This window comes from Uranotaenia lowii, chromosome 2 (assembly GCF_029784155.1).
Source record: "Uranotaenia lowii strain MFRU-FL chromosome 2, ASM2978415v1, whole genome shotgun sequence".
Taxonomy (NCBI): domain Eukaryota; kingdom Metazoa; phylum Arthropoda; class Insecta; order Diptera; family Culicidae; genus Uranotaenia; species Uranotaenia lowii.
Window position 1 is genome coordinate 413,510,973 of NC_073692.1, and position 27,506 is coordinate 413,538,478.

Below are 27,506 nucleotides of genomic sequence, written 5' to 3' on the forward strand. Positions count from 1 at the left end.
AAAAAGTCTATTGAAAAACAGTTACCGGGCCATTTTTTCCACCTCGGTTTCTATTTTCCATTTTTTTTCCGGTAAGCCACCGATGAATAAGTAACGCGTCATAAAGTTTTATGGCATAGAGAGCCCGGCAATAAAAATTCCTCCCTGGTCTGGATGGTCCGCGGAAAGCTTTCGCCAAACCAGGTATGGAAAGCTTACTTTTTTTTGCATGATCCTACGGTTCAACAATTCCGGTTGGAAACCCAAAACTGGCACCTGATTGGGCTACGGGGAACAATTTGAGGTTGGTTAGAATTTTTTTTGGTCGTACCTCACCAACAAAAAGAGGTTCATAGAAAAGCGATAGCTGAGCGATATCGGTTTAGAAATATGGAGAATTTTTTTTCGATGGATTTTCAGAAAACCGCAGGAATATTCAATATTAAAATACACTTTTTTCATGACCCATTTATTAGTTTTACAAAGCACCTATGTTCTGGGGTTTGCCTATCGGTGCATGAACGGATGTAATATTGACTTTATTGAGATTGTCAAGGCGATACTGAATCATATTTTTTCGTTGTCTCACACTAGTCGATGTATTTACAAAACAAACAGCATTTGAAAGTTGATTTTAAAAAAAAAAACTCTAAACTAATATTCATTTGAAGATTTTTTTAAAAAAGATCATTTGCATTTTAATTCTACGCATATTCTAATTCAAAAATAGTTATTCATTGCAATTCGGTTTTCCGGATTTTCTAGTTTTTTTTTTATTTAATGATCTAGATGAATTCTAAGATTTTCCTGATTATCTTGACTTTCTTGATTTTCTTGAATTTTATGATAATCTTGATTTTCTTGATTTTCTTATTTTATTCGACATTCTTGATTCTTTTGATTTTTCTTGATTTTCTTGATTTTCTTGATTTTCTTGATTTTCTTGATTTTCTTGATTTTTTTGATTTTTTTTTATTTTCTTGATTTTCTTGATTTTCTTGATTTTCCTGATTTTCTTGATTTTCTTGATTTTCTTGATTTTTTTTATTTTCTTGTTTTTTTTTAATTTCTTGATTTTCTTGATTTTCTTGATTTTATTGATTTTCTTGATTTTCTTAATTTTCTTGATTTTCTCGATTTTCTAAATTTTCTTGATTTTCATGGTTTTCTTGATTGCTTTTCATGATTTCAACGATTTTCTTAGTTTTCTTGATTTTTTTTAAATTTTTTGATTTTCTTAATTTTCTGGATTTTCTTGATTTTCTTGATTTTCTTGATTTTCTTGATTTTCTTGATTTTCTTGATTTTCTTGATTTTCTTGATTTTCTTGGTTTTCTTGATTTTCTTGATTTTCTTGATTTTCTTGATTTTCTTGATTTTCTTGATTTTCTTGATTTTCTTGATTTTCTTGATTTTCTTGATTTTCTTGATTTTCTTGATTTTCTTGATTTTCTTGATTTTCTTGATTTTCTTGATTTTCTTGATTTTCTTGATTTTCTTGATTTTCTTGATTTTCTTGATTTTCTTGATTTTCTTGATTTTCTTGATTTTCTTGATTTTCTTGATTTTCATGATTTTCTTGATTTTCTTGATTTTCTTGATTTTCTTGATTTTCTTGATTTTCTTGATTTTCTTGATTTTCTTGATTTTCTTGATTTTCTTGATTTTCTTGATTTTCTTGATTTTCTTGATTTTCTTGATTTTCTTGATTTTCTTGATTTTCTTGATTTTCTTGATTTTCTTGATTTTCTTGATTTTCTTGATTTTCTTGATTTTCTTGTTTTTCTTGATTTTCTTGATTTTCTAATTTTTCTTATTTTTCTTGATTTACTCGATTTCATTTTTAAATTCTTGATTTTTTTTTATTTTCTTGATTTTCTTGTTTTTTTTTATTTTCTTGATTTCCTTGATTTTCTTGATTGCTTGATTTTCTAGATTGCTTGATTTTCTTGATTCCCTTAATTTTCCTATTTTTTTTTTTTTATTTTCTTGGTTTTTTTGATTTTCTTTTTTTTTTTATTTTCTTGATTTTCTTGATTTTCATTATGTTCTTGATTTTCTTGATTTTCTTGATTTTCTTGATTTTCTTGATTTTCTTGATTTTCTTGATTTTCTTGATTTTCTTGATTTTCTTGATTTTCTTGATTTTCTTGATTTTCTTGATTTTCTTGATTAAATTTGTTTCCTTGATTTTTTTCATATTTTTTATTTAATTGTTTTTATTGATTTTCTTGATTTTCTTGATTTTATTGATTTTATTGATTTTCTTGGTTTTCTTGATTTCCTTGATTTTCTTGATTTTCTTGATTTTCTTGATTTTCTTGATTTTCTTGATTTTCTTGATTTTCTTGATTTTCTTGATTTTCTTGATTTTCTTGATTTTCTTGATTTTCTTGATTTTCTTGATTTTCTTGATTTTCTTGATTTTCTTGATTTTCTTGATTTTCTTGATTTTCTTGATTTTCTTGATTTTCTTGATTTTCTTGATTTTCTTGATTTTCTTGATTTTCTTGATTTTCTTGATTTTCTTGATTTTCTTGATTTTCTTGATTTTCTTGATTTTCTTGATTTTCTTGATTTTCTTGATTTTCTTGATTTTCTTGATTTTCTTGATTTTCTTGATTTTCTTGATTTTCTTGATTTTCTTGATTTTCTTGATTTTCTTGATTTTCTTGATTTTCTTGATTTTCTTGATTTTCTTGATTTTCTTGATTTTCTTGATTTTCTAGATATTCTTGATTTTCTTGATTTTCTGAATTTTTTTGATTTTCTTGATTTTCTTGCCTTTTGTGATTTTCTTGATTTTTTATTTTTTGGATTGGCTTGATTTTCTTGATTTTTGTGATTTTCTTTGTTTTTTTCTGCTTTCTTGATTCTATTGATTTTTTTTATTTTTTTGTATTTCTTGATTTTCTTCATTCTTTCACTTCTCTTGATTCTCTTGATTTACCCTTTTTTCATGATTTTTTTTCTTTTCTCGATTATCATGATTTTCTTAATTTCTTTGATTTTCATGATTTTACTTTCATTCTTGATTTTTCCCCATTGTTTTTTAATTTAAAAAGTTCTTCATTCCTCATTTAAAAAATCATCAAATTTATCAATTTTTCCATTCGTTATTTCCTTGATTTTCTCGATTTTCTTGATTTTCTTAATTTTTTTGATTTTCTTGATTTTCTTGATTTGTTTCATTTTCTTGATTTTCTAATTTTTTTTTTGATTTTCTTGATTTTTTTGATTTTTTTGATTTTCTTGATTTTCTTGATTTTCTTGATTTTTAAAGTTTTTTTTTAAGTTTTCTTGATTTTTTTGATTTTATATTTTCATGATTTTCTTGATCTTCTCGATTTTCTCGATATTCTTGATAGTTTCTATTTCTTGATTTTCTCGATTTTCTGATTTTCTGATTTCCTTGATTTTATTTTATATTTGATTATCTTATTTTCTTTTTTTTTTTCTTTTCTTGATTTGCTTGATTTTTTTTTCTTTACTCGACTTTCTTGATTTTCCTGATTTTTTTATTTTCTTGATTTTCATGATTTTGCTAATTTTCTTGATTTTTTTTCGTTTTTATGATTTTCCTGATAATGTTTTTTTATTTCCTTGATTTTCTTTAATTTTGTATCTTCTTTAATTGTCTTGATTTTTTTATTCCCTTAATTTTCTTTGTTCTCTTGATTTTCATGATTTCGATAATTTTTCTGGAATTCATGTTTTCTAATAGTTTTTTTCAGTTTCCTGATTTTCTTGATTTTCTTGAATGTCGTAATTTTCTTGATTTTCTCGATTTTCTTGACTTACTTGATTTTCTTGATTTTTTCATTTTCTTAATCTACTCAATTTTATTAGATTAGATTTTCTTTATTTTCTTGAAATTTTTGGTTTTCTTGATTTTTATGCATAAACAAGTGAAAGTTTTAGGAAGTTTTTGCCATTTACCCAGAAATGTTGTTCAAAAAAATTTGTTTTTAAAAAAAAGCATCCATTAATAGTTTTGCATCGCTGTGTCTCATTTTTCACGAAACTGATTTTTAAACACGACTATTAAGTTGAGTTCTGTTAATTTGAGTACCAGTTTCATTGTACGGATTGAAATGAAAATAACAACTTAGTCAAGTCATATTGACCCAAACAGCGCCGGAAGCTTAATGAATAAATTTTATGTAGTTGATTTTACCCCTGAATATATGCATCAATTTTGAAAGTAATTGTCTACGACAGAAAAGGATGTTAAATCTCCAGAACATCCGATAAAACGTTGGTTTTAAAATTGATTACTGGATAAGTTGTAATTTATTCACAAAATATACAAGCGTTAGCGATTTCAATTTCTACGATAAGTATGACTTTAGTGTCGATATTTTTTTCTATAGTTATACTTATAGTTAAGGACAATAATCAACTACGCTCAAACTACAGTAAAACCCCGCTTATCCGAGGTAGTCGGGGGAAGAACCACTTTGTATTAGTGAAATATCGGATTAAAGAAAATACATACATTGAAAATTTATGTTCGGTAAAAATGGGTTTTTTTTGGCTTTTTGAACGATGTTTTTCGGCGAGCTAAGACTTTAACTCAATGAAACAAAATTTAAAAAAAAAAACATGGATAAAACACATGGCTTTTGTATGAAAATGGTGGCTCGGATAACCTGAGCTCAGATTAACGGGGTTCTATTGTAAATGTATGCTGGAATGAATGTATTGAAGTAAATCTCTGCGACCTCAAACATGGTCTCGGTCTGGCCCGAGGCCGAAAGCAAACCTCAATATCAGCCGGGCACACGCCTAAATACCCGGCACGCTTTCCGGGACACACCGGGTCGTGTGTTCCTGCTTTTAACCGGAGTTATGTTTGCTCTGTCTGACGACAGGAATGACGGTCGCCTGATGGCCTTGGCTTTTCCGCCATACGTACTTTTTCAACGGTCTGTGTTCGGTGGTTTTGCCGCATTTATCATACAGTGGTTCATGTGGAAGTGGACTTGATTTCGTTTCACCTTTCTTCTTTCTCTGTACCGACTTTTCAACTTTTAAGCCCCCGGGGCAACTACTCGCCGGATGTGATATCGCGGAACAGTGTTAGATGTTTCTTGCTCTTCATTTGCTGGGGTAAATATATCCCGTTCATTCTTCCGTTCCGTTCCGATTTTTTTTCCTTGGTAGGCAAATCGAGATTGAACATTTTGCATAACATTGGACAACATTTTTTCAGTGATCATCCTGATATGTTCTACCTGAAAAAAAAGTAAACACCTCAGCTGTTTTCTGACGAATATTTTAACTTAAACAAAATTGTAAAGTCTGTTGCATTGACTATTCTGCTAAAATTATCAGATCAGAAAGCCCTACCTCAAAATAAAAAGCTCAGCCATCGCTCTCAACAATATCTAGTTTCCAGCACCCTCGTAGAAAATGACGAGCACATAAACAACATAAAAACAGGAAACCCTAAATTGTCGGTCCGGATGCTACTCCATTAGCAGCTCGAAAGTGATTCTGCTGTGGGTGTTATCCTCTAATCGGAAGCACCATTTCCGAGATCAAGAATAAGGTGCTGGTACGGCTAGGAGGAGAAGTCCACTCTCGGAAAAACGGTTCCGTTGTGGACCAGCTGCTGCTGCTGCTGGATCGGATTATGTGGGTTCCGTCGTTTATTTTTTCCTTAAAAAAGAAACTTCATCCCCTAACCCGAGGGTTCAATTTTCAAATGCGGAAAATCTAATATTCGAAACCGATACACTTTCAGGTAACTTAGGAAAATTGATTCCTCCCCGAGTAAAACACCTTTTTGGTCTATCTCTCTCCATCCCTAAAAAGTCTATTGAAAAACAGTTACCGGGCCATTTTTTCCACCTCGGTTTCTATTTTCCATTTTTTTTCCGGTAAGCCACCGATGAATAAGTAACGCGTCATAAAGTTTTATGGCATAGAGAGCCCGGCAATAAAAATTCCTCCCTGGTCTGGATGGTCCGCGGAAAGCTTTCGCCAAACCAGGTATGGAAAGCTTACTTTTTTTTGCATGATCCTACGGTTCAACAATTCCGGTTGGAAACCCAAAACTGGCACCTGATTGGGCTACGGGGAACAATTTGAGGTTGGTTAGAATTTTTTTTGGTCGTACCTCACCAACAAAAAGAGGTTCATAGAAAAGCGATAGCTGAGCGATATCGGTTTAGAAATATGGAGAATTTTTTTTCGATGGATTTTCAGAAAACCGCAGGAATATTCAATATTAAAATACACTTTTTTCATGACCCATTTATTAGTTTTACAAAGCACCTATGTTCTGGGGTTTGCCTATCGGTGCATGAACGGATGTAATATTGACTTTATTGAGATTGTCAAGGCGATACTGAATCATATTTTTTCGTTGTCTCACACTAGTCGATGTATTTACAAAACAAACAGCATTTGAAAGTTGATTTTAAAAAAAAAAACTCTAAACTAATATTCATTTGAAGATTTTTTTAAAAAAGATCATTTGCATTTTAATTCTACGCATATTCTAATTCAAAAATAGTTATTCATTGCAATTCGGTTTTCCGGATTTTCTAGTTTTTTTTTTATTTAATGATCTAGATGAATTCTAAGATTTTCCTGATTATCTTGACTTTCTTGATTTTCTTGAATTTTATGATAATCTTGATTTTCTTGATTTTCTTATTTTATTCGACATTCTTGATTCTTTTGATTTTTCTTGATTTTCTTGATTTTCTTGATTTTCTTGATTTTCTTGATTTTCTTGATTTTTTTGATTTTTTTTTATTTTCTTGATTTTCTTGATTTTCTTGATTTTCCTGATTTTCTTGATTTTCTTGATTTTCTTGATTTTTTTTATTTTCTTGTTTTTTTTTAATTTCTTGATTTTCTTGATTTTCTTGATTTTATTGATTTTCTTGATTTTCTTAATTTTCTTGATTTTCTCGATTTTCTAAATTTTCTTGATTTTCATGGTTTTCTTGATTGCTTTTCATGATTTCAACGATTTTCTTAGTTTTCTTGATTTTTTTTAAATTTTTTGATTTTCTTAATTTTCTGGATTTTCTTGATTTTCTTGATTTTCTTGATTTTCTTGATTTTCTTGATTTTCTTGATTTTCTTGATTTTCTTGATTTTCTTGATTTTCTTGATTTTCTTGATTTTCTTGATTTTCTTGATTTTCTTGATTTTCTTGATTTTCTTGATTTTCTTGATTTTCTTGATTTTCTTGATTTTTTTGATTTTCTTGATTTTCTTGGTTTTCTAGATTTTTATATTTTTTTTAAGAAAATTAAGAAAATAAGAAAAATTAAGAATATCAAGAAAATTCTTGATTTTTTTGATTTTCTTGATTTTCTTGATGTTCTTGATTTTCTTGATTTTCTTGATTTTCTTGATTTTCTTGATTTTCTTGATTTTCTTGATTTTCTTGATTTTCTTGATTTTCTTGATTTTCTTGATTTTCTTGATTTTCTTGATTTTCTTGATTTTCTTGATTTTCTTGATTTTCTTGATTTTCTTGATTTTCTTGATTTTCTTGATTTTCTTGATTTTCTTGATTTTCTCGATTTTCTAGATTTTCTTGATTTTCTTGGTTTTCTTGATATAATTGATATTTTGGATTTTCTTGATTTTCTTGATTTTCTTGTTTTTCTTGATTTTCTTCATTTTCTAAATTTTCTTGATTTTCTTGATTTTCTTGATTTTCTTGATTTTCTTGATTTTCTTGATTTTCTTGATTTTCTTGATTTTCTTGATTTTCTTGATTTTCTTGATTTTCTTGATTTTCTTGATTTTCTTGATTTTCTTGATTTTCTTGATTTTCTTGATTTTCTTGATTTTCTTGATTTTCTTGATTTTCTTGATTTTCTTGATTTTTTTTTATTTTCTAGATTTTATTGATTTTCGTGATTTTCGTAATTTTTGTGATTTTCTTGATTTTCTTGATTTTCCTAATTTTCTTGATTTTGTTGACTTGGTTTTTGTTTTCAAATTTACTTGACTTTTCAAATTCTCTTGATTTTCATGATTTTCATGATTTTAAAATTTTTTGATATTCTTAATTTAGAACATCCTGGATTTTCTTGATCTTTTTGATATCCTTGGATTTTTTTATTTTCTGACCCATCATTATTTTCTCGATTTTCTTGATTGTCTTGGTTTTCTTGATTTGCTTGATTTTCCTGATTTCCTAGACTTTCTTGATATTCATAATTTTCTTGATTCCCTTGATTTCATGATTTTTTTTTTATTTTCTTGATTTTTATGATTTCCATTATTTTGATAAATTTCTTGATATTCTTGATATTTTTGATTTTCTTAATATTCGAGATTTTTCTAATTTTCTTGACATTCTTGATTTTGTTGATCTTATGAATTTTCTTGATTTTCTTCATTTTCTTGATATTCATGATTTTCTTGATATTTTTGATTTTCTTTGTATTCTAAATTTTTGTGATTTTCTTGATTTGCATGATTTTCTTAATTTTCTAGATTTTCATTGTTTTCTTAATTTTCCTAATTTGCTTTATTTTCCTGATTCCTCACTTTCTTGGTTTTGATAATATTCTTGATTTTCATGTTTTTTTTATTTTCATGATTTTATGATTTTTTTGATTTTCTTGATTTCCTCAAATTTCTCGATTTTCTCGATATTTTTTTTAAATCTTGATTTTCTCGATTTTCTTGATTTTCTTATTTTTTTGATTTTTTTGATTTTCTTGATTTTCTTGATTTTCTTGATTTTCTTGATTTTCTTGATTTTCTTGATTTTCTTGATTTTCTTGATTTTCTTGATTTTCTTGATTTTCTTGATTTTCTTGATTTTCTTGATTTTCTTGATTTTCTTGATTTTCTTGATTTTCTTGATTTTCTTGATTTTCTTGATTTTCTTGATTTTCTTGATTTTCTTGATTTTCTTGATTTTCTTCATTTTGTTGATATTCATGATTTTCTTGATATTTTTGAATTTCTTTGTATTCTAGATTTTTGTGATTTTCTTGATTTGCATGATTTTCTTAATTTTCTCGATTTTCATTGTTTTCTTGATTTTCCTAATTTGCTTTATTTTCCTGATTTTCTTGGTTTTCTTCACTTTCTTGGTTTTCGTAATTTTCTTGATTTTCATGTTTTTTTTTATTTTCATGATTTTGTTGATTTTTTTGATTTTCTCGATTTCCTCAAATTTCTCGATTTTCTCGATATTTTTTTTTATATCTTGATTTTCTTGATTTTCTTGATTTTCTTATTTTCTTGATTTTTTTGATTTGCTTGATTTTCTTGATTTTCTTGATTTTCTGGATTTTCTTGATTTTCTTGATTTTCTTGATTTTCTTGATTTTCTTGATTTTCTTGATTTTCTTGATTTTCTTGATTTTCTTGATTTTCTTGATTTTCTTGATTTTCTTGATTTTCTTGATTTTCTTGATTTTCTTGATTTTCTTGATTTTCTTGATTTTCATGATTTTCTTGATTTCCATGATTTTCTTGATTTCCTTATTTTTCCTATTTTTTTTATTTTCTTGATTTTCTTGATGGTCTTGATTTTCTTGATTTTCTAGATTTTCTAGATTTTCTTGATTTTCTTGATTTTCTTGATTTTCTTGATTTTCTTGATTTTCTTGATTTTCTTGATTTTCTTGATTTGCTTGATTTTCTTGATTTTATTGATTTTCTTGATTTTCTGGATTTTCTTGATTTTCTTGATTATCTTGATTTTCTTGATTTTCTTGATTTTCTTGATTTTCTTGATTTTCTTGATTTTCTTGATTTTCTTGATTTTCATGATTTTCTTGATTTTCTTTATTTTTTAATTTTCTTGATTTTCTAGATTTTCTTGATTTTCTTAATTTTCTTGACTTTTTTTCTTTCCTGATTTTCTTGATTTTCAGGATTTGCTTGATTTTGTTGTATTGCTTGATTTTCTTGATTAACTTGACTCTTCTGATTTTCTTTATTTTTTCGTTTGTTTTCATTGCCTAGTTTTTTTTTTATTTTCTTGATTCCTTTAATTTCTCATATCCTCGATATTCTAGATATTCTTGATTCTCTTGATTTTCTGAATTTTCTTGATTTTTTGATTTATTTTATTTTCGTTATTTTTTTCAATTTTCTTTATATTATTGATTTTTCTTATTTTCTTGAATTTTCTTCTTTTCTTAATTTTCCTTTTTTCTTGAATTCCTTGATCTTTTTGATTTTCTGGATTATCTCAGTTTTCTCTTCATTTTCTTGATTTGCTTAATTCTCTCCGATTTGCTTGAATCTTGATTTTCTGGATTTTCTTGATTTTTTTATCTTTATAATTTTTTTGGTGTCCATGATTTGTTTTTGATTTTTTTTTTTTTGTTTGAATTCAAGATTCAAGAGATAGATTCAAAATTCAAGATACAAGATTCTAGAGTAGATTCTATAGTCCAGACTCCAGATGTACTCTTTTTCTCCAAACTCATCACTAGGAGGATTTTATCTGTTCAACAAAGTTCAGCTCAAAAACAAGGATGGATAGCAGCAGGGAATGCTCGCCATGTTTCCTTCTGTATAGTAATGGCCTGGTGGCGTTATGATGAAGTGGGCTGCATACTTTATGGAGTTATGTGTTTGAATGTTGTGTGAATATGGGGGAGCACATCGTGAACGGATGATTTGCCATTCCGTAGGCAAGGTCGGTCCGTGGATCATCCTTTGCTGTCGGTCGGAACTTCAGGGTTTCGTTAGGAAAAAGCGGGGAAAATAAGCGAAACGTGTACCAGATAAAATGAGTCCAAATTTATAACCATCATCGGGTGTATGTGAAAACTGACAAAGTTGAAACCGGGGCCGGGGATTTGTTTGTTTCTGGAAGATACCCTGTGAGCCGGGCCGGACTTCGTTTTAGAATAGGACGATACTGATAAGAATGGGTATTACGATGCCGGTCAGCAATTTTTCTCCCGAAAACGGAGAGGGCTCTTACGTTCACTGTCCTATGGATTCGGATTGAATCCGGCATTTATCGAATGCGGGTTTGGATGAGTTTTGGTTTTCCATCAGTTGATTATATGGGCTTGTGATATAGCTCAGTTGGCAAGTCTGTTGTCTCCTGAGTCGATGTCCACGAGTTCGAGCCCAAGAGTAAAAAATCGAACACAGTTGTACCGGATAAGTTTTTCAATAACGATCCGCCAACTGCAACGTTGATAAAGTCGCGAATGCCATAAAGATGGTAAAACGACTATAATCGAAACAAAAAAAAAATCAGTTGATTATCGAATTCTAGAAACGGTTCACATGTTTTCCAATGAACTCTTCAATTTAGATACCACCTGGTTTAGAAACTAGGTTGATTCAATATTTTTACATCCTTCAATTTTTCGAAACTTCATTACATGAACTAATCACCACTTATTTTTCTCCTAACTTCCTTCCACAGTCAGCCTGGTAGGCATCCGGTCGATGCAGGTGCCTCACAAGTTCTCCGGATTCTTCCTGGCAGCGGAGAAAGAACTATCGCTCAGCCGACCAGATGCCACGGGTAATGGGGGGCTACACAACGTAGGCACCTTCCAGCTACTCGGCGATGCCCTGACGAAGTTCAGCGAACGCTGTCCGAATGCCGTCACGCAGACCAGCTCGATCCCGAAGAGTGAAGTCCAGGTTAACTGGGTTGCACCTCCGGCCGGAAGTGGCTGTGTGGCCATCCGAGCTACCGTCGTAGAACATCGGGACGTCTGGTACATGGACGATGGCCCGCTGAGTAAGATCATCTGTGAAGATGAGGCCGATTCGGTGGACACACAGCCTCCGGTGCTGAAAGAGTGCTGCGCCTGTGACGAGGCCAAGTACGAATTGACTTTCGAGGGACTGTGGTCCCGGCATACCCATCCGAAGGATTTTCCCTCCAATGGGTGGTTGACCCGATTCAGCGATGTGATCGGAGCTTCGCACACCGTCGACTACCGGTTCTGGGAGTATGGTCAGGTGGCTAGCGAAGGACTCAAGCAGGTCGCCGAGCACGGCTCAACGAGAATGTTGGAGAGTGAGCTGAAAAATCAGGTAATTTGTGACAACCCACTTTTAAAAATTTCTTTAGATTTTATTAAATTTCTTTTCAGAGCGACAAAATTCGAACGATCATCAAGGCCCGTGGAATATCCTATCCAAACGTTACGGGGAAAACATTTGCAGTGTTCCGCGTAGACTCCAATCACCATCTGGTATCGATCGTATCTATGCTCGATCCGTCACCGGATTGGATCGTCGGTGTTTCCGGCCTAGAACTTTGCCTAACAAACTGTTCCTGGATCGAGAACAAAATCTTGAATCTCTATCCCTGGGATGCCGGTACGGATAGTGGTCCAACCTACATCTCCCCCGATCAACCCACAAACCCCCCAGACGTCATCCGTCGCATCAAATCCAACTACCCGAACGATCCCCGATCACCATTCTACGATCCAAGTGGAGCTGAGATGAAACCCCTTGCCAGAATCATTCTCTCCCGGCAACGTCTCTACGAGAAGAATTGCGACGCGGACAACGAGGAGGATAACGAAGGCAAACAGGCCTGCGAAACGATGCCCTGGGACGAGTGGGGTGATTGCAGCTCCCGATGTGGCAAAGGCAAACAAATTCGGCGACGAGTGTACAAGAATCCGCAGAAGGCACGGCAAGCAGATTGCAAGAAAAAGCTGTTCGATCGGCGGGCCTGCGTTGGAACCGAACAGGATTGCGACTATCAAACCGATGAAGATATGGACGTGATCTATCAGGGTGATCCGGAGTGTGCCGTTACCGAGTGGGGTCCGTGGAGTGAGTGTAGCACTCCTTGTGGCAAGGGGAATAAGACAAGGTCGAGGAAGTACGTTAAGAAGGGAGCCCGTAAGAAGTGCGAACGAATGCCGAATCCTCCGAAGTTGCAGCAGACGGCGCCGTGCAGCGAGGAATGCGCCGGAGATATTTCGCAACCGCTGATGAGCTCTGATGTAAGTTTTTTTTTTTTAATGTTTTAAAACTGTTTGAATAGGTGAATCGGTAGTCAAATGGGTTTTACTTGGTGGAGAAAGTATCCATAACTCACGTTCAGCAAAATATCAATATTTGTATGACCGAAGTGTATTGCAAAGAACAGTGGTCCAGAAATGCAATTTAGCGAGAAACAATTATTAGCATTTTCCTCTTAAGTGTGATGCATTTGATGTCTTAGACAGACTTTTACAATAACTAAAGGCGCTAATATTGACTTAAAATTTTTTCATAAGATTCCAGAGATTCGAAAATTATGTCCTAACTGTGATAAGATAGAGGCCTACATTATTCTTCAATATTTTAGAATATAATAATACATGAAACTTTTTCTTTATATTTGATGGGGACCTTGGGTACTAAAAATTATCTGAACAATGAACATGTAAATGTGTGTGTAGCCAAACCGGACTAGCAGCTGCAGGGACGTCGATGGATCCGATTTACGTTACAGGATTTTTTGGGAACTTATCAGACTTTAAACATGCAAAGACAAACTTGTGCCAAGGTGTGAATTGGTGATACTTTCACTTGAAATAAAAAATGTGGTTTTGGTAGTGAAAGACCACGAAAGACGATAATTTGTCTGATGCGACGTTTATTGGTTAAAGTGCTGACCAAGACTAACTTCTGAACAATCATTGCCCTAGCTTGTAGCGGAAAGCGCCCAATTTGATGATGACAATCGTTGATTCAATTGAACAATGAAGTGGAAGAGCAATTACAATTGAGTGAGACTCCGCGTTTCTAGAAAATATTTCAAACAATTTGAATTTTTTGTTTAGGGGTGTTGAAATGTCTAGTTTAATATCACGTTCTGCAACAGTATGCATTTCCATAACATTCGATGAGAATCACTTGTAAATAGATTGTATTGTACCCCTTTTTATAGAATTTAACGATTATTTTGTGTGTGAGCCCTCCGTCCCTTGAGTGCGACGGATTCAAAGCTCCACAGATACCATTCTCTACTCAAAAAACTACTCCATGCCAAAGTTGCTGATCTTCGATCAGAATGATTTTTTATCCCGATCCTAATCACCAACGATTTCGCAATGAAAATTTGCACGTAGACGGCGTCGAATCATTCGACGTCTACTCGACTCGCTGACGATCCACGAATGCTTTTGCTTCGTCACGAATGCTTCATGAAGCAAAACGATTTAATTCTAGGAACACAAGAGATGCCCAAATACCAGTAAGGTTGACTTGTGTCGCGCCGAACCAATTCTCGAATTAATTAATTTAGTTTCGAAGCGAATGATTACTGAGGTAATCAATGACTGAAAGTCGGGAGGAGAAAATCAACAGGAAACGCTAGGCAACAAAAACAGGACGAAAAATCATTGTAATTAGATCACTAAGACGGCGCTTTTCTGTTGCATGTTTTCATTCATTCAGAGCAAGTTTACTGGTTTTGGGAAAAAGTGGTAGACATTTTGTCGCTTTTTTCACAATTTGAAAATATTGCCATGCAATTGGCATGTGTCATCCTAATTTGGCATGTGTACCTAATGTTAACATACCGTTCGATATTGACTGTTTTTGACGTTATTTTTCACTTATCACAATTATTAAAAAAAAAATGATAATGTAACGTATCATGTGAACTTTCATTTTGCAATCAAATAAGTTTTCTAACTCCCATGATTTTTCGTAAAATCCGGATTGTTTCAAAGTATGTCCAAATTAAAAGGAGTTTTTAGCAAATTTCTTAAAAAACACCTTTTTAGAAATGGAAGGTTAAAGTTGAATTTTTCATCCGATTTTTTTGAAATTTTTCGTCGGATTGTTTTTATCATGATTTTAGTAATTAGTATGTTAGTAGAACCATATTTTTTTCATGTAAAAACTTAAAAAAGCTTATGTCCACAATTAGGAACACTATTTTTTATGTATTCCTAATTGTGGACATAGTCAAAATTTTCCAAATTATATCAAAGTTATAGAATGTATTTGAAATAAATTATAACGATTGAGTTGTGTTTTAACTTAATTTTCAATGATCTATTAAAATAAACTGTTTTGAGTTGATAAAACATGATTTTTTTTTCACTTCAGTGTATCTCAAAGCTAAAAATTTTGAAAAAATATTTTCGCCAGGTTGTAAAGAACGCACCCTACGCGACAGAAAAGGAAACCATCAAGTTACAGAGAGCTTTTCAAAGAGAACAGATTTGAAAGGAAAAGTTTTAAAAAAATCTAAATAAAATACGTTGTATACCGTCACCTGGGGCATCATGCAACACTTTTCAACTTCAATGGCTTCTAAAAACCTAATGTCCACAGAGTTCGCTTGTACATCAAAAGCTTTAAGTTTAATGGGACATCAAATTAACGTAGTTTCACCAGTTATTTTTAAATTTACAAAACACGCGGTTTTCACCCTACTAAGAAAAAGGGGTAAGTTGCAAAAACCTTCGTTTTTAATGAAAAATCAAATGGAAAAGTGTGAAAAGTTATAATTTTTTATATTTGTGATTTTGTTACGCATAAAGCACGATCTGCAGTTATTTTGATTTTGTTCGAGTTAAATTGTTTTTTTCAGTCATAGATTTTTTAAAAAAGAAAGCATAAGGGTGCTGTAAACATTTAGCGATAAAAAATATTACAAAAAAACATATTCCAGCATATGGAAAAAAGATTTTATCTGTGAATCATTGATTTGCATGTCTATGCATTTTAGCCCAGACTTGTAACCGAATTTCAATATGCTTATATGCAGGGTTGGTCGGCTCTTCTCAAACAACAAAGAGTAGGGAGAACACAACACTGTTTTCTGTTCGGCTTTCGAGTGTAATCCTCTTTCGCTGATCGTGCTCCACTCGTAATCCGAGTTTACACGAGCTGTAAGTGACTCGAACGGCAAGTGTGAGAGCATTCGCATCTGAGTGGGAGAAAGAGAATTCAAAACAAAGAGCGCCCTGTGTTTCAGTTATACACCTCAGAGTAAATGAAGAAAAAAAAAATTTATACTCCCACCACACAACGTAGAAAAATAACAACAATTTCTCCCCCGCTACCATGCCTACTGCTGTTTGCTGTTTTGGATTTTTTTTTCTTGCAAAAGGTAGCGTTCGAAGAAAAGGTGCCAGGTGGTTTCGTCAACAAATCAGAACACCGCGAAGAACAAAAAACAGGATTTTTCAGGACACCAGTAGATTGGTGGAAATGAAATGCTCTTCTTAGATTGCATAAATTAAGGCGAAACAGCGGTGCAGTTTACGCCTTAATTTATGCAACAAAAGAGATGAGAAGTTAGGTGGCTTGTAGTTTATACCGAAAACCACCGTTCAAATATCATCTGAACCGAAGATTACCATTGGTTTAAAAGGTTAAACTGTTTTATTACAAAATTAATTGCAATTAAGATCAGGACGGCTTCAAGAAAATCAAGACACCGCTGGGACCTTTGATTCAGAAAGCAGCATCTTTTCTCGCGAACGTACCAAGAATTAACTGAGTTAGCTCTCGAATTCTCCTCAACACAATGCGCAACAGATTTTTCCGGAGAAGGGAATCCTCTTCATCAGCGGATGTGAATGCTCTCGCTCACTCTTATGTGTTGACAATCTCACTCCTGATTTTAGTGCGCGATATCTCTCCCCGCACAGTTTGGGGGAGCAGATTAAAAAAATTGCACTCTCTTTCACTGAACAAGCCGATCTGAGGAGTTTTGCCATCCATGCTTATATGCTTATATGTTGTTTATTTTGTAGCTTTATCAATGATTAAAGTTAGCTATTTTCAAGGAATCTAGAGGAAATTTTTTTTTGCATTTAAAATTAGCTAACCGAAAAACAAACTCATCAAGTATATTGTATTGTAAGCGGAAAGGTAGATGATAAGGTTCGTCAATGGAGGCTTAAAAACGTCATACGCGAGCGAGAGAATGATTTGGCTAAAGTTTCACCAAAATAAAAACGGTTGCTTATTGTCATTTTAAATAAACTTGGAATTTGTCCTCTAGATTCCTTGAGGCTAGCTGACTAGCTGACTTTAATCACTTATAAAGCTACAAAATAAACAATTTAACGTTATAAACTTCATGTTTTTATAACGTTGAAACCTGCCTGATTCAAATGCAACCAAAAAATGAAACGAAATCAACCGAACTAGAACGATACAGGTGTTCGAAAACAGCTTTTTTTTCTTAGTTTTTTCCGATCTGACTCCGATTTCCGTCTGAATATTTTATTAAGTGTGTTCTACAAAACTGTTCGGTAAGCGCCGATGTGGTCTAGTGGATAGGCTGGCGCGAGTCTGGTATTGGTACGCCAGGCGTACTGGGTTCGATTCCCGGTATCGGCAAGAAAAACTTTTGGGTTCGAATCCCATAAGCGGGCTGACAGGTAAGATGTGTTTCATTATATAACTGACTATATAATTGGAATGTTCAATCAGTTACCAGCTGGCCAGGTATATACACGGATGCCGGAATACCTGTAAGTAAACTAGCCCATCTGATTGATTCGTTCTTCCAAAATATACCTACATCAACACACGCAATACATTCACCACATAACAGTTCATACGAAGCCATGGGGTCCGGGTATGGTGGCGCGCTGCATTGGAGATTTGTCGAACCTAATAATCTAAGGAATGCATGTGAACCCATACTTTGGCAGAAACTGCGGTGAATCCGTGCACCCATGGTGGATTACCAACATACATACATACATACAAGTGTGTTCCACAAAACTGTTCGATTTTAAGTGACTCAAAACTCTTTCAAACATATCTTGCTCGAATAAGCTCGGCCTGGAAAGATATCGTTAGAATACTGAAAATTTTGATAAAAAAAATATTTTTTTATTTTGAACCCTTCTAACTTTTTAGGGTTAGCTTCTACGATGTTGACGTCTTCAACAAAATTGCTACATTTTTTACAATCTAAAAACTTCCCAAGACATAAGTGCTCTAAAATGAAAACTACAAAAAATAATTTTTCTATCTCACTGCTAGGTGATTTAATCATTTTTATCAAAAGCTCATTTTAAAGTGTAAATGTCCCGAAGACACTATGGGTTTAAAACGCTCCGTTTCGGCGTTATCAATTTTGATCACCTTTTTACATTGTTTTCCCCTGTGTGCGCCGGTGGGAAATATGGCTGCTCCCACGTATTGATCCGTCGTACTCTCAAGATGGAAGGAATCGTCTGCAGGAAGAAGACGAGGTCGCCGGAGTACACGGAGGAGCAGATTGAGACGGTTAAATCACAGTGTCGGTGGATGACCAAAAAATACCGCGGGACGTCATTCGTTCTGGCTGGCTGGCGTACCTTGAGGAGACAAAGATACCGTTCGTGCCGAAAGATCGTAACCCAACAAACTTGCCCCAGTGCCGCCCAATAGAGGATTTCTTTGGCTCACTTAGTGCCCTAGTGTATAAAAACAATTGGAGGGCCAAGGACACGAAGCAACTGACTACAAGAATCCGGAATTGTATCCGGAAAATGGACGTAAGTGCCGTACAACGTTCTTGTGAGAGCATCGCGACAAAGTTGCGTCGAACATCAGACCACGGCCCTTACTCAAACATTCACTGGCATTTTTTCGAAGAAAATACATAATAAAAAATACTGAAATCGATGAAATGAAACAATTTTTTTATATGTGATTGAAAAAATTCTCATTTTTTATTTAACACCCGTTAAGACGGCGCTTTTCTGTTGCATGTTTTCATTCATTCACGAATCAATGCTAAACATCGTCGTTACTCGGGTGGCATCGGTATCGACTGGAAATTTTGAAGCAAAAGAAGCGAATATCAGTAACCCTGATCCTTGCCATATTTCACCTCAATCGGTTCAGTAGTTTCTGAGTTCTTGAAGAACAAATATACAAATTCTGTCTTTTTTGTAGAGAGTTTGACGATTTTTTGTAAATTTCATACAACGATTAAACCAATTAATCAATAAATATTTCTCCAATCTTTGATATTGTAATGATTGTAACATGAACTTTAAAATGCAATCCACGAAAATAATTTCGACTTGCTCTATTTGGAGTTATTGAAGCTCTAAAAGAGTAATTTTTCCAAAACATGTTGCCTTATAACTTCAAAAAAATATCAAATTTTGATAATCCGATTTCAGCAAAATATACACATCATAATTACCTGAAATGTAGCTGAATACATGATTATGATAAAATATCACCATGAAAAGATATCACGAATCTTAAGAACCATCCTAAAAATTTTCAAGTCAAGTTTAAATAAAGTTTGTCTAATAGTGTTTTCGTTTATTGGCAGTGGCAACCTAGTTACCCACGAGTTTTGCCCTAACTGCTGTTATTATTGTAGTAACCGTAACAACTCTCCTTCGAAATACTATTTCCTTTTAAGATTTTTCCTTTTCCTTTATTTGTACTTTACTCTTTTCCGGACACACAAAACCATCCGTAAATTACTCGTACTTTCACCATCAAAATCCGAATCTAGAATGCCTTCATCGTTCATCCACATATCTTCTCCACTCAGTCAGTTCATTCCCATCCATTCATTCATCTATATTTTCTCTCTCACACACACCGCTCAAATTGCACGAATGAGTTAGATGTATTTCACACTGTTAACTTGAACCAATCAGCTTAGATATAAAATGCGGCCATTCAACTCAAATGAATAATATTGAATAAATAATATCTGAATATATTGATGTTGTTTTGATCAATGTATACTAATTTCAACAATTGACATTTCACATAATTATATTCTCATAACATATCTACCACAATTATGTTCGGTTATTAATTCAGAAGTCCACTAGTTTTGCCCGAGATTTGAACCTCAAGCAGGCGGTTGCACCCCGTAAAAGTTGTCAGTGTTGGGGGTAAGCATAAGGGTGAGTATAGCAACCATATATTTGCATCGTCCTGGGTAACGATTCTGTTTGTTTATTCAGAAAAAGTTTTGCCCCGTGCGAGTGGAAATAAACGAAACCGGCATAAGACGTCAAATACATTAAACTTAAGGGGAAGGCGCTAATAATTGTTTCCCGCTAAATTTCATTGCTGGACCACTGTGCAAAGGGTTCAGCGAGTAAAATGTGAAATATTAAAATTTACTTCCTAAAAAAATAACAACTGTAGATATTCCAAAGAAGGATTGAATCCCAATATAAACAGTTCGAGTCAAAGGGCTCAACAGGTTTGTTCATTCCTTGAAAATGTTTACACAGGAATAAAACCCATAATGAAAAATTTTAAAAATTCCATTCATCAAGACGATTTTTTAAGAAAATCACACATTTCCCAGAACGATGATAAGAAGTCATAAGAAAAAAAAATCTAAATTTTTTCTTAATTTTTTTTAACTTCTGTTCCACTTTCGGTTATCGGTTCGGTTTTCACTCGATTCGATGCTTAAAATTTTAAATTTTCAATGGTCTTACTTTCATCCCACGGCGTTCAAACTTTTGCCCCAGTGCACAGTGGTTATAAAGTGGTGGGGAAACAGTACGTTTCAAAACCAGTTAGCCATTTTCATGAACAGCACTAATATAGTATTACCGTAAAACGGGGTAAGATAGATCACTTTTTTTCAATATTTTTCGAATTTTTTTCTGTTAAGGGGAATGTGGCATGTTTAATATTTTTAAAACCAGTACTGGACTCTTATGAACGTAAAACATGGTTTCAGAAATTTATTTGGCTACTTTAAATTTGATTTAAAAATCGCTTTCGTTTTTGATTAGAATTCGATGCTTTGGGGTAACATTGATCAGTCTCTGTTTTGTCAGTTTTAACGATTTTTTTTGTTCATGAAGGATACAAAGCACCTTCATAATATTTATGCTAAATTATCAATTGCTAAGGCAATTGATAATTTAGCATAACAAACTCAAATTATATAAAATTTATCACGAAACCCTACAAAATTGAACACAACACTTTCAGTGGTTCAAAGATACTAAATTTGCTGAAATTCGGTGTTCCTTTGAAAAGATTTCTTCGCGGTTTAAAAACAAAACATCATCGCGGTCCTTAATGTGTTAAGGCCGAACGACAATTGAAATCAAAAGATTGACAATGATGCTGCATAAATTAAGGGGCTGAATTTTTTATTATCTTATAAAACATTAACTACAAGAAAAATTAAATTTGCCTTCATTCAATTCCCTAGGCCCTCGCTTCATTCCCCTTTTATTTTTTCCTTCAAACTTTACCATTTGATAGGGTTTCTAGCCTTTTGTCCTAGACTTGCTTACTCTTAGAAAATAACCCTTTTTTAAAATCAAAAGTTTAACTCAAAATACAACTAAAACTATACATCTGCCAAGGAAGAAAGTAGAACCAGTTGAACTCTCAAAGCAGTACAGAGTTTAAAAAGTCAAAATTTCTACCAATGAGGAACCAGAATGATTGTTGTGTTAGTGTGCTATTAATCATATTTCTCTAGCATTTGACTTTTAGTTCGGATCCTTGATAGTCAAATGTCAGGTTTGCTTGGGGCCCAAAAACTGTTGGGCCCCAAACATTGATGTTTGTCAAATTCAATGACAAAGGATAGGGATGCCATCCCCCTAATTCTATCCTTTTCCCATTCCCTGTCTAAAAAGGTTTTCTTGTTTTTTTGCTGTTCTGGTTAGTAACCACATTAAATGAAACAACGAAACAAATTCATTCAAGGTTTGATTTTTATTCAAGAGACGTTTTCAATATCTACAGGACCGTATATAATTGTATAGAAATTGAAAGCACGCGTGCTGTCACTTCGACTTTGACCTTCCATAACTTTTTACTCTGATGATAAGTTTTGATAAAATTTTCTGCGTTAGATAGATCCACTATTAAACTATTATACCAAAAAAAATTGAGCTTTCTGGAATTTGTGTGCTCTGAGATACAGTAAATTTACGAAAATCGGAGTTTTTGAACTTTTGCCATTCAAACTTCAATATCTCAGAAACTATGATACATTTTTTATTGAAATTTTGCAGAGTGAGTTTTAAAATATTAAGTAAGCATGTCTGAAATTTTGAAAAGTTCTGTCGATGGGATCAAAAGTTACGCGATGTACAATATTTCAGGCATGAACCTTAAAATGCGATTTCTATAGAATTTTGAACGATTCATGAGAACAATATCGTTTCCAACCACTAATCAGTCGAAAAATGTCTGGCAAAAGCAACGAAGAAAATAAAAAAAGTGGAATAAATGATCAATTTATGTTTTTAAATCAGAATCTTACGATATTGTTTTGATTTTTTGCCACAGATTGCCACCAAAATACAATCTTTGAACCGCCATAACATATATTTTTTCTTGAAAATAGCTTGCTAATCCTAAATTTTGATACCAATTTGATTCATTTTTCATTTTTTACGTGTAGAATTTAATCCGAACTAAATTAAAAATTATAAAATATCTATATTTTGTGAAAATTTTTGAATCCTATTTAAAATCAAATCTTTTGGAAAGTGGACTTTTTTCGAAGCTCGCGTCAGCGGAACCTCTAAACATGTTATTTTTAGTCGACCCCATACAAAAGTTCATTCTCCACATCCTAGTCTACCATTTGGAGGGTGAGCCCCAGATTCCTAGACATTATGCAATTTTGGGACACCCTAATGAAGATATAAATTATTTGAATGTCCGCTTGGGGTCATATTGACCCGAATAACTCTTGCAAGTTAATAGTAAGACGTCAGTCGTGAGGTAATCATGAGACGTGAGACGTTAGCCGTGAGAAATAGAAATAAGAAGTTAAATACGAGACGTTAAATGTAGGACATGAGATATGAGGTAAGTTGTGAAGCTTGAGGAGGAAAAGTGAAACAAACTATTCAAAAGGTTGTACGTGATGAGATGAGTTGAATAAATTAGTATTACACAAAAGTTTGCGCTAAAGAATTTCAGGGTGGTCCTGACATAGTATATACCCATTGTTTTAACAATTATTCAATCAAATCAGGTTGGCTTACCTTAAACAATTCATAATTCTGCTTTTTTACGCAAATCACTCCTTCCGCAGATCAATCCGAAATGCAAGATGACCCAATGGTCCGAGTGGGGTCCGTGCAGCGTAACCTGTGGACTCGGGCAGAAAATGCGAACCCGGATGCCGCTGGACAAATCGTACAACTCCAACAGGCACCAGAAGCGCTTCATCAACTACTATCTGACCAAGCGGCGCCCGGTGGCCCACGACGATGACGACGAGGACGAAGTGGAAGAAGAAATGGACGACGTTGACAGCGGATTGGCCATTACTGACCCGAATGATCCCTGCTACGGAGTGGAAACGGTCGAGGAAGTACGCTGCGGCCACGATCTGCCACCCTGCGATGGACTGTACGGGGTTCCAGGTTTGAAAATTGAGGTTATGTTTTGTTGAGTTTCACTGAGAGAATTTATTAATTTCTGCAGAACTTTGCTTCCTGGATCCCAAACCGGGCAACTGTAGGGATTCTCAAACCCGTTGGTACTTTGACAGCGACAAGAACGATTGCTCCATTTTGTTCTTCACTGGGTGTGGAGGAAATAATAACAATTTCATGTCCCGCGAGGATTGTTTGGATACTTGCAGCAAAGGTTAGCTTTTCGATTAACTTTCTTAAGCTTCAAGTGGGTTTCAACACAATTTGATTTTGACAGATCGCAAGTTCACCAACATTCCAATTCGTGATCAGCTGAGCACCAATTCGGATTACGGTGGAGACTTCAAGCAGGATTGTAAAACGTCACACTGGAAGCGTGGACCGTGTAATGCCACTTGTGGCGAAGGTTTCCGGGTTAAAAGCCGAACAATTCTGGTAAATTATAACCTCAAATTTCCCCTGAACTGTATACTAATCCCCAAACAACTTACACAGATTCATCCCACGAACGGAGGTCAACGGTGTCCTCGGAAGCTCCGCAAGATGGAACGCTGTTTTGTGCACTGTGACTCCTCACGGCACGATACCAACCCATCCTGGGGCCCAACTCGCTACTCACCGGAACCGATCGAGTGCGAATACTCCGCGTGGTCGGCCTGGTCACCCTGTAGCCGTACCTGTGGAGACTTTGCCGTACAGCAGCGAACCCGATACGTGCTAAATCCGGAGAACACCCGATACTGTCCGCATAGGCTCGAAGAGCGGAAGTGTGACATCATGCCGTGTTTGCTGGGCCAGTAAAACCCAACAGCAATACCGATGAAAAACGACAATGAGTAAACAATAACACATAAATCTGCAACAGCCATTATTTAGCGTGTATTTCAGTAAAAAAAAAACATTGTTAAATTGTTTCTGCGTTATATCTCACTTATTTAGGAAACGCGTTTTTTAGCAAAACGCTAGCACAGCTCTTTCTCAACAACATACGTAAACGGTTATAACAGTTAAAACACTCAAGCTACATATTACTCTTAGTTAACGATTACAATTTACAATCGTCTTCTCTTAACACAAATCACAAAACACTCACACTAAGCTATTTTTTATCAAAAGCAAAACCTGTAACCAAACATCAACCAACAAATAAGGCGCAACCAACTTTTGTAAATCAAGCAAAAACCAATCCTGATGGCAAACCTTCCGGATTAGAGCCGATACGAACCCGTAGTAGATGCTGTTCCGCAAAGTAGCAAGCAAGCAAACAAATGCGAAGAAATGGGAAGCAATGAATTTGTAGAACCAATAATTGAAATGAAATTAAATCGTGAAAAAGAAAACAAAAAAAATAAACAAATCAAAACGAAACTGTGTAACAAAACAATAAAAGAAAACAATCTCCCAAAACACGTACACACAAACAAACCCGGTGTAGAAAAATAAAGTGATGTAACAATAAAGCTGAGGTGTTTTGTTTTGATTTTTTTTCGATCACAGTTGTCCCCTTAAAGGTAAGTAATTAATTTGAAAACTGGCTTTTTTTTTGTTGGTAATCCACCATAGGTGCACGGATTCACCGCAGTTTCTTATTAAGTATGTGTTCATATACATTCTTTAGACTATTAAGTTCGACAAAACTCCAACTATACCCGGACCCCGTACATGTTTTATTCGAAATAAAGTGACAATTGTAGCTAAGCAACATATCAGGAAAAACCCCCCTCCCAACTCACTGGGGTTGTAGACGCGTCAATGGAAAAATATGGCAAAATGATTGTAAAATATTTTGAAGAGTTTTAATGCCAATTGAAGAATGGATTTAAAATCAGCTTAACTTCATCTGAATAATCAATAATTTATTTCTTCATTATCATTCAATGCGGACAATATTGAACTTCGAAAATCTTAAAATATAAAGACTTATGAAAATATTTAAAGATATGTTAGTAGAATTCTATACCGGTTGAGTATTTTAGCAGCTTAAATACTCAAGAGATATTCAACCATTCTAATTTTTCTCCCATTTACGCATAATCCTTATCTTGTTGCTGATCCAGAACCTAATCCTTATCCTGATTCTGACCCTTATTTTGTTCCAGATTCTTATTCTGACCCTTCTGAATCCTGATGCTGATCCAAATCCAAATTCAGATCCTGATCTTGATCATGATCCTGAACCTAGTCCTCAGCCTAATTCTGGATCCTGATCCATATTTTTAAATCTATTCCTTATCCTTATCTTTGCGATCCTAATTTTAAGTCTGGTCCTGATTCTGATCCAGATTTTGATTCTGATCTTGATCGCTATCCTGTTCCTGATCCTTATAATGATATTGAAACTGTTCTTGATTTAAATCGTGATTCATATTATAATCCTGATCGTGAAACAGATAGTGATACAGATCCAAGCTCTTATTTTGAACTTGGTCCTGATCCTGATCCTAATTCTGATTCTGATCTTGAACAAAATCATAATCTTCACCTGATCAGGAGCTTGTTCCTGATCCAGATTTTGCTCCTGCTTAAAGGGTGATACGGTCAAAATTTGGTCAATATCAACTTGACGTATTTCTTTCAATTTTGCATTTAAAAAACCTGAACACCTCTCATTTTGAAGGTGTATGTGTGTAGAATGTTGCTCCTATTTTGATTTTGGAATTCACTCTTCAGTTGTCAAAATGCCGTCCAAGGAAGAAGAGCAGCGTATCAAAATTTTGCTCGCGCATCGCGAAAATCCGAGCTACTCGCACGCAAAGCTGGCAAAATCGCTAAAAGTTGCCAAATCAACCGTAACAAATGTAATTAAAGTGTTTGGGGAACGTTTGTCGACAGCCAGGAAGTCTGGATCGAGGGGAAATCGAAAACCGGAAGGCGCTGAGACGACAAAGAGAGTTGCCGGTAGTTTCAAGCGAAACCCTAACCGCTCTCTCCGAGATGCCGCAAATAAGCTGGGTGTATCGTCTACAACCGTGCATCGAGCCAAAAAACGAGCCGGACTATCGACTTACAAGAAGGTAGTGACTCCAAATCGCGATGATAAACAAAATACGACGACCAAAGCGCGATCCCGGAGGCTGTACACGACGATGCTGACGAAGTTTGACTGCGTGGTAATGGACGACGAAACCTACGTCAAAGCCGACTACAAGCAGCTTCCGGGACAGGAGTTTTATACGGCAAAAGGAAAGGGAAAGGTATCAGATATTTTCAAGCACATGAAACTGTCAAAGTTTGCGAAGAAATATTTGGTTTGGCAAGCCATCTGTACCTGTGGCTCGAAAAGCAGCATTTTCATAGCTTCCGGGACTTTCAACCAAGAAATTTACGTCTGCTGCCTTTCCTGAAGAAACACGGTTGTTCCGTACTGTTTGGCCGGATTTGGCATCTTGCCATTACGGTAAAAAGGCCATGAAGTGGTACGCCGTCAACAACGTGCAGGTGGTTCCCAAGGACAAGAACCCTTCCAACACGCCAGAGCCCCGCCCAATTGAGAAATACTGGGATATTGTCCAGCGGAACCTAAAGAAGACCAAAAAAAACTGCTAAGAACGAGCAGCAGTTCCAGGCAAACTGGCTTTCTGCGGCGAAGAAGGTGGACAAGGTGGCTGTACAAAATCTGATGGCAGGGGTTAAGCGTAAGGCCCGGCAATTCGGATTTGGAAAAGCGGAAGCTTAACTGAATATTTTTCCTGAATTTTATACTAATTAAACTTGAAAAAGAAATTAAATTTGATTTTTTAAATAAACGATTTCACCGATTTACACGCGTTTTCCCTTGACCAAATTTTGACCGTATCACCCTTTAACTTATTCCGAACCTTGATTGTTTGACCAAGAATCCGTAGCAGTGGGTTGATGGGAAAGTGTTTGCAAAACAGAACAGTAGTCTCACAAAAAGGGCGTCAACTCATGGAACCTGAGTACTTCTCGTGAGTTGTAATGCGTTTCCCAGTGCCGCAACGTCGACGGATCCAATCGCGTACAGACCAGTGAACTAACAAAGTGCTCCAACCTTCGGAAGTTTCACCAACTTTTTCCTACATCCTAATATTATACATGCTGAAAAAATCCAAAATATGAGCGCTAAGAATCACAGCAGCTTTGCCTACTAGCGACATGTCGCATACGACGCGACGTTGAAATTAATAACGACGCATCGCGAGTTTCCTAGGAGACTTGAAGCATGTTGATGGCCTAGGGAAAACGTACAGTAAATAA

The 27,506-nt window shown here is 34.4% G+C and overlaps 1 protein-coding gene across 3 annotated transcripts in view; it reads left to right on the top strand.

Annotated features, from left to right (window-relative positions):
- LOC129744338 (spondin-1) overlaps positions 1-24,748 on the top strand; it is a 159,957-nt gene extending 135,209 nt beyond the window's left edge. For all 3 annotated transcript variants that reach the window (XM_055736811.1, XM_055736813.1, XM_055736812.1), the window contains 6 exons: positions 11,372-11,994; positions 12,054-12,923; positions 22,943-23,276; positions 23,338-23,502; positions 23,566-23,723; positions 23,784-24,748. In XM_055736811.1, coding sequence (XP_055592786.1) covers positions 11,372-11,994; positions 12,054-12,923; positions 22,943-23,276; positions 23,338-23,502; positions 23,566-23,723; positions 23,784-24,089 — 2,456 coding nt within the window. In that variant the 3' untranslated portion in view covers positions 24,090-24,748. The remainder of the gene's footprint in view (positions 1-11,371; positions 11,995-12,053; positions 12,924-22,942; positions 23,277-23,337; positions 23,503-23,565; positions 23,724-23,783) is intronic.
- The last annotated feature ends 2,758 nt before the right edge of the window (positions 24,749-27,506 follow it).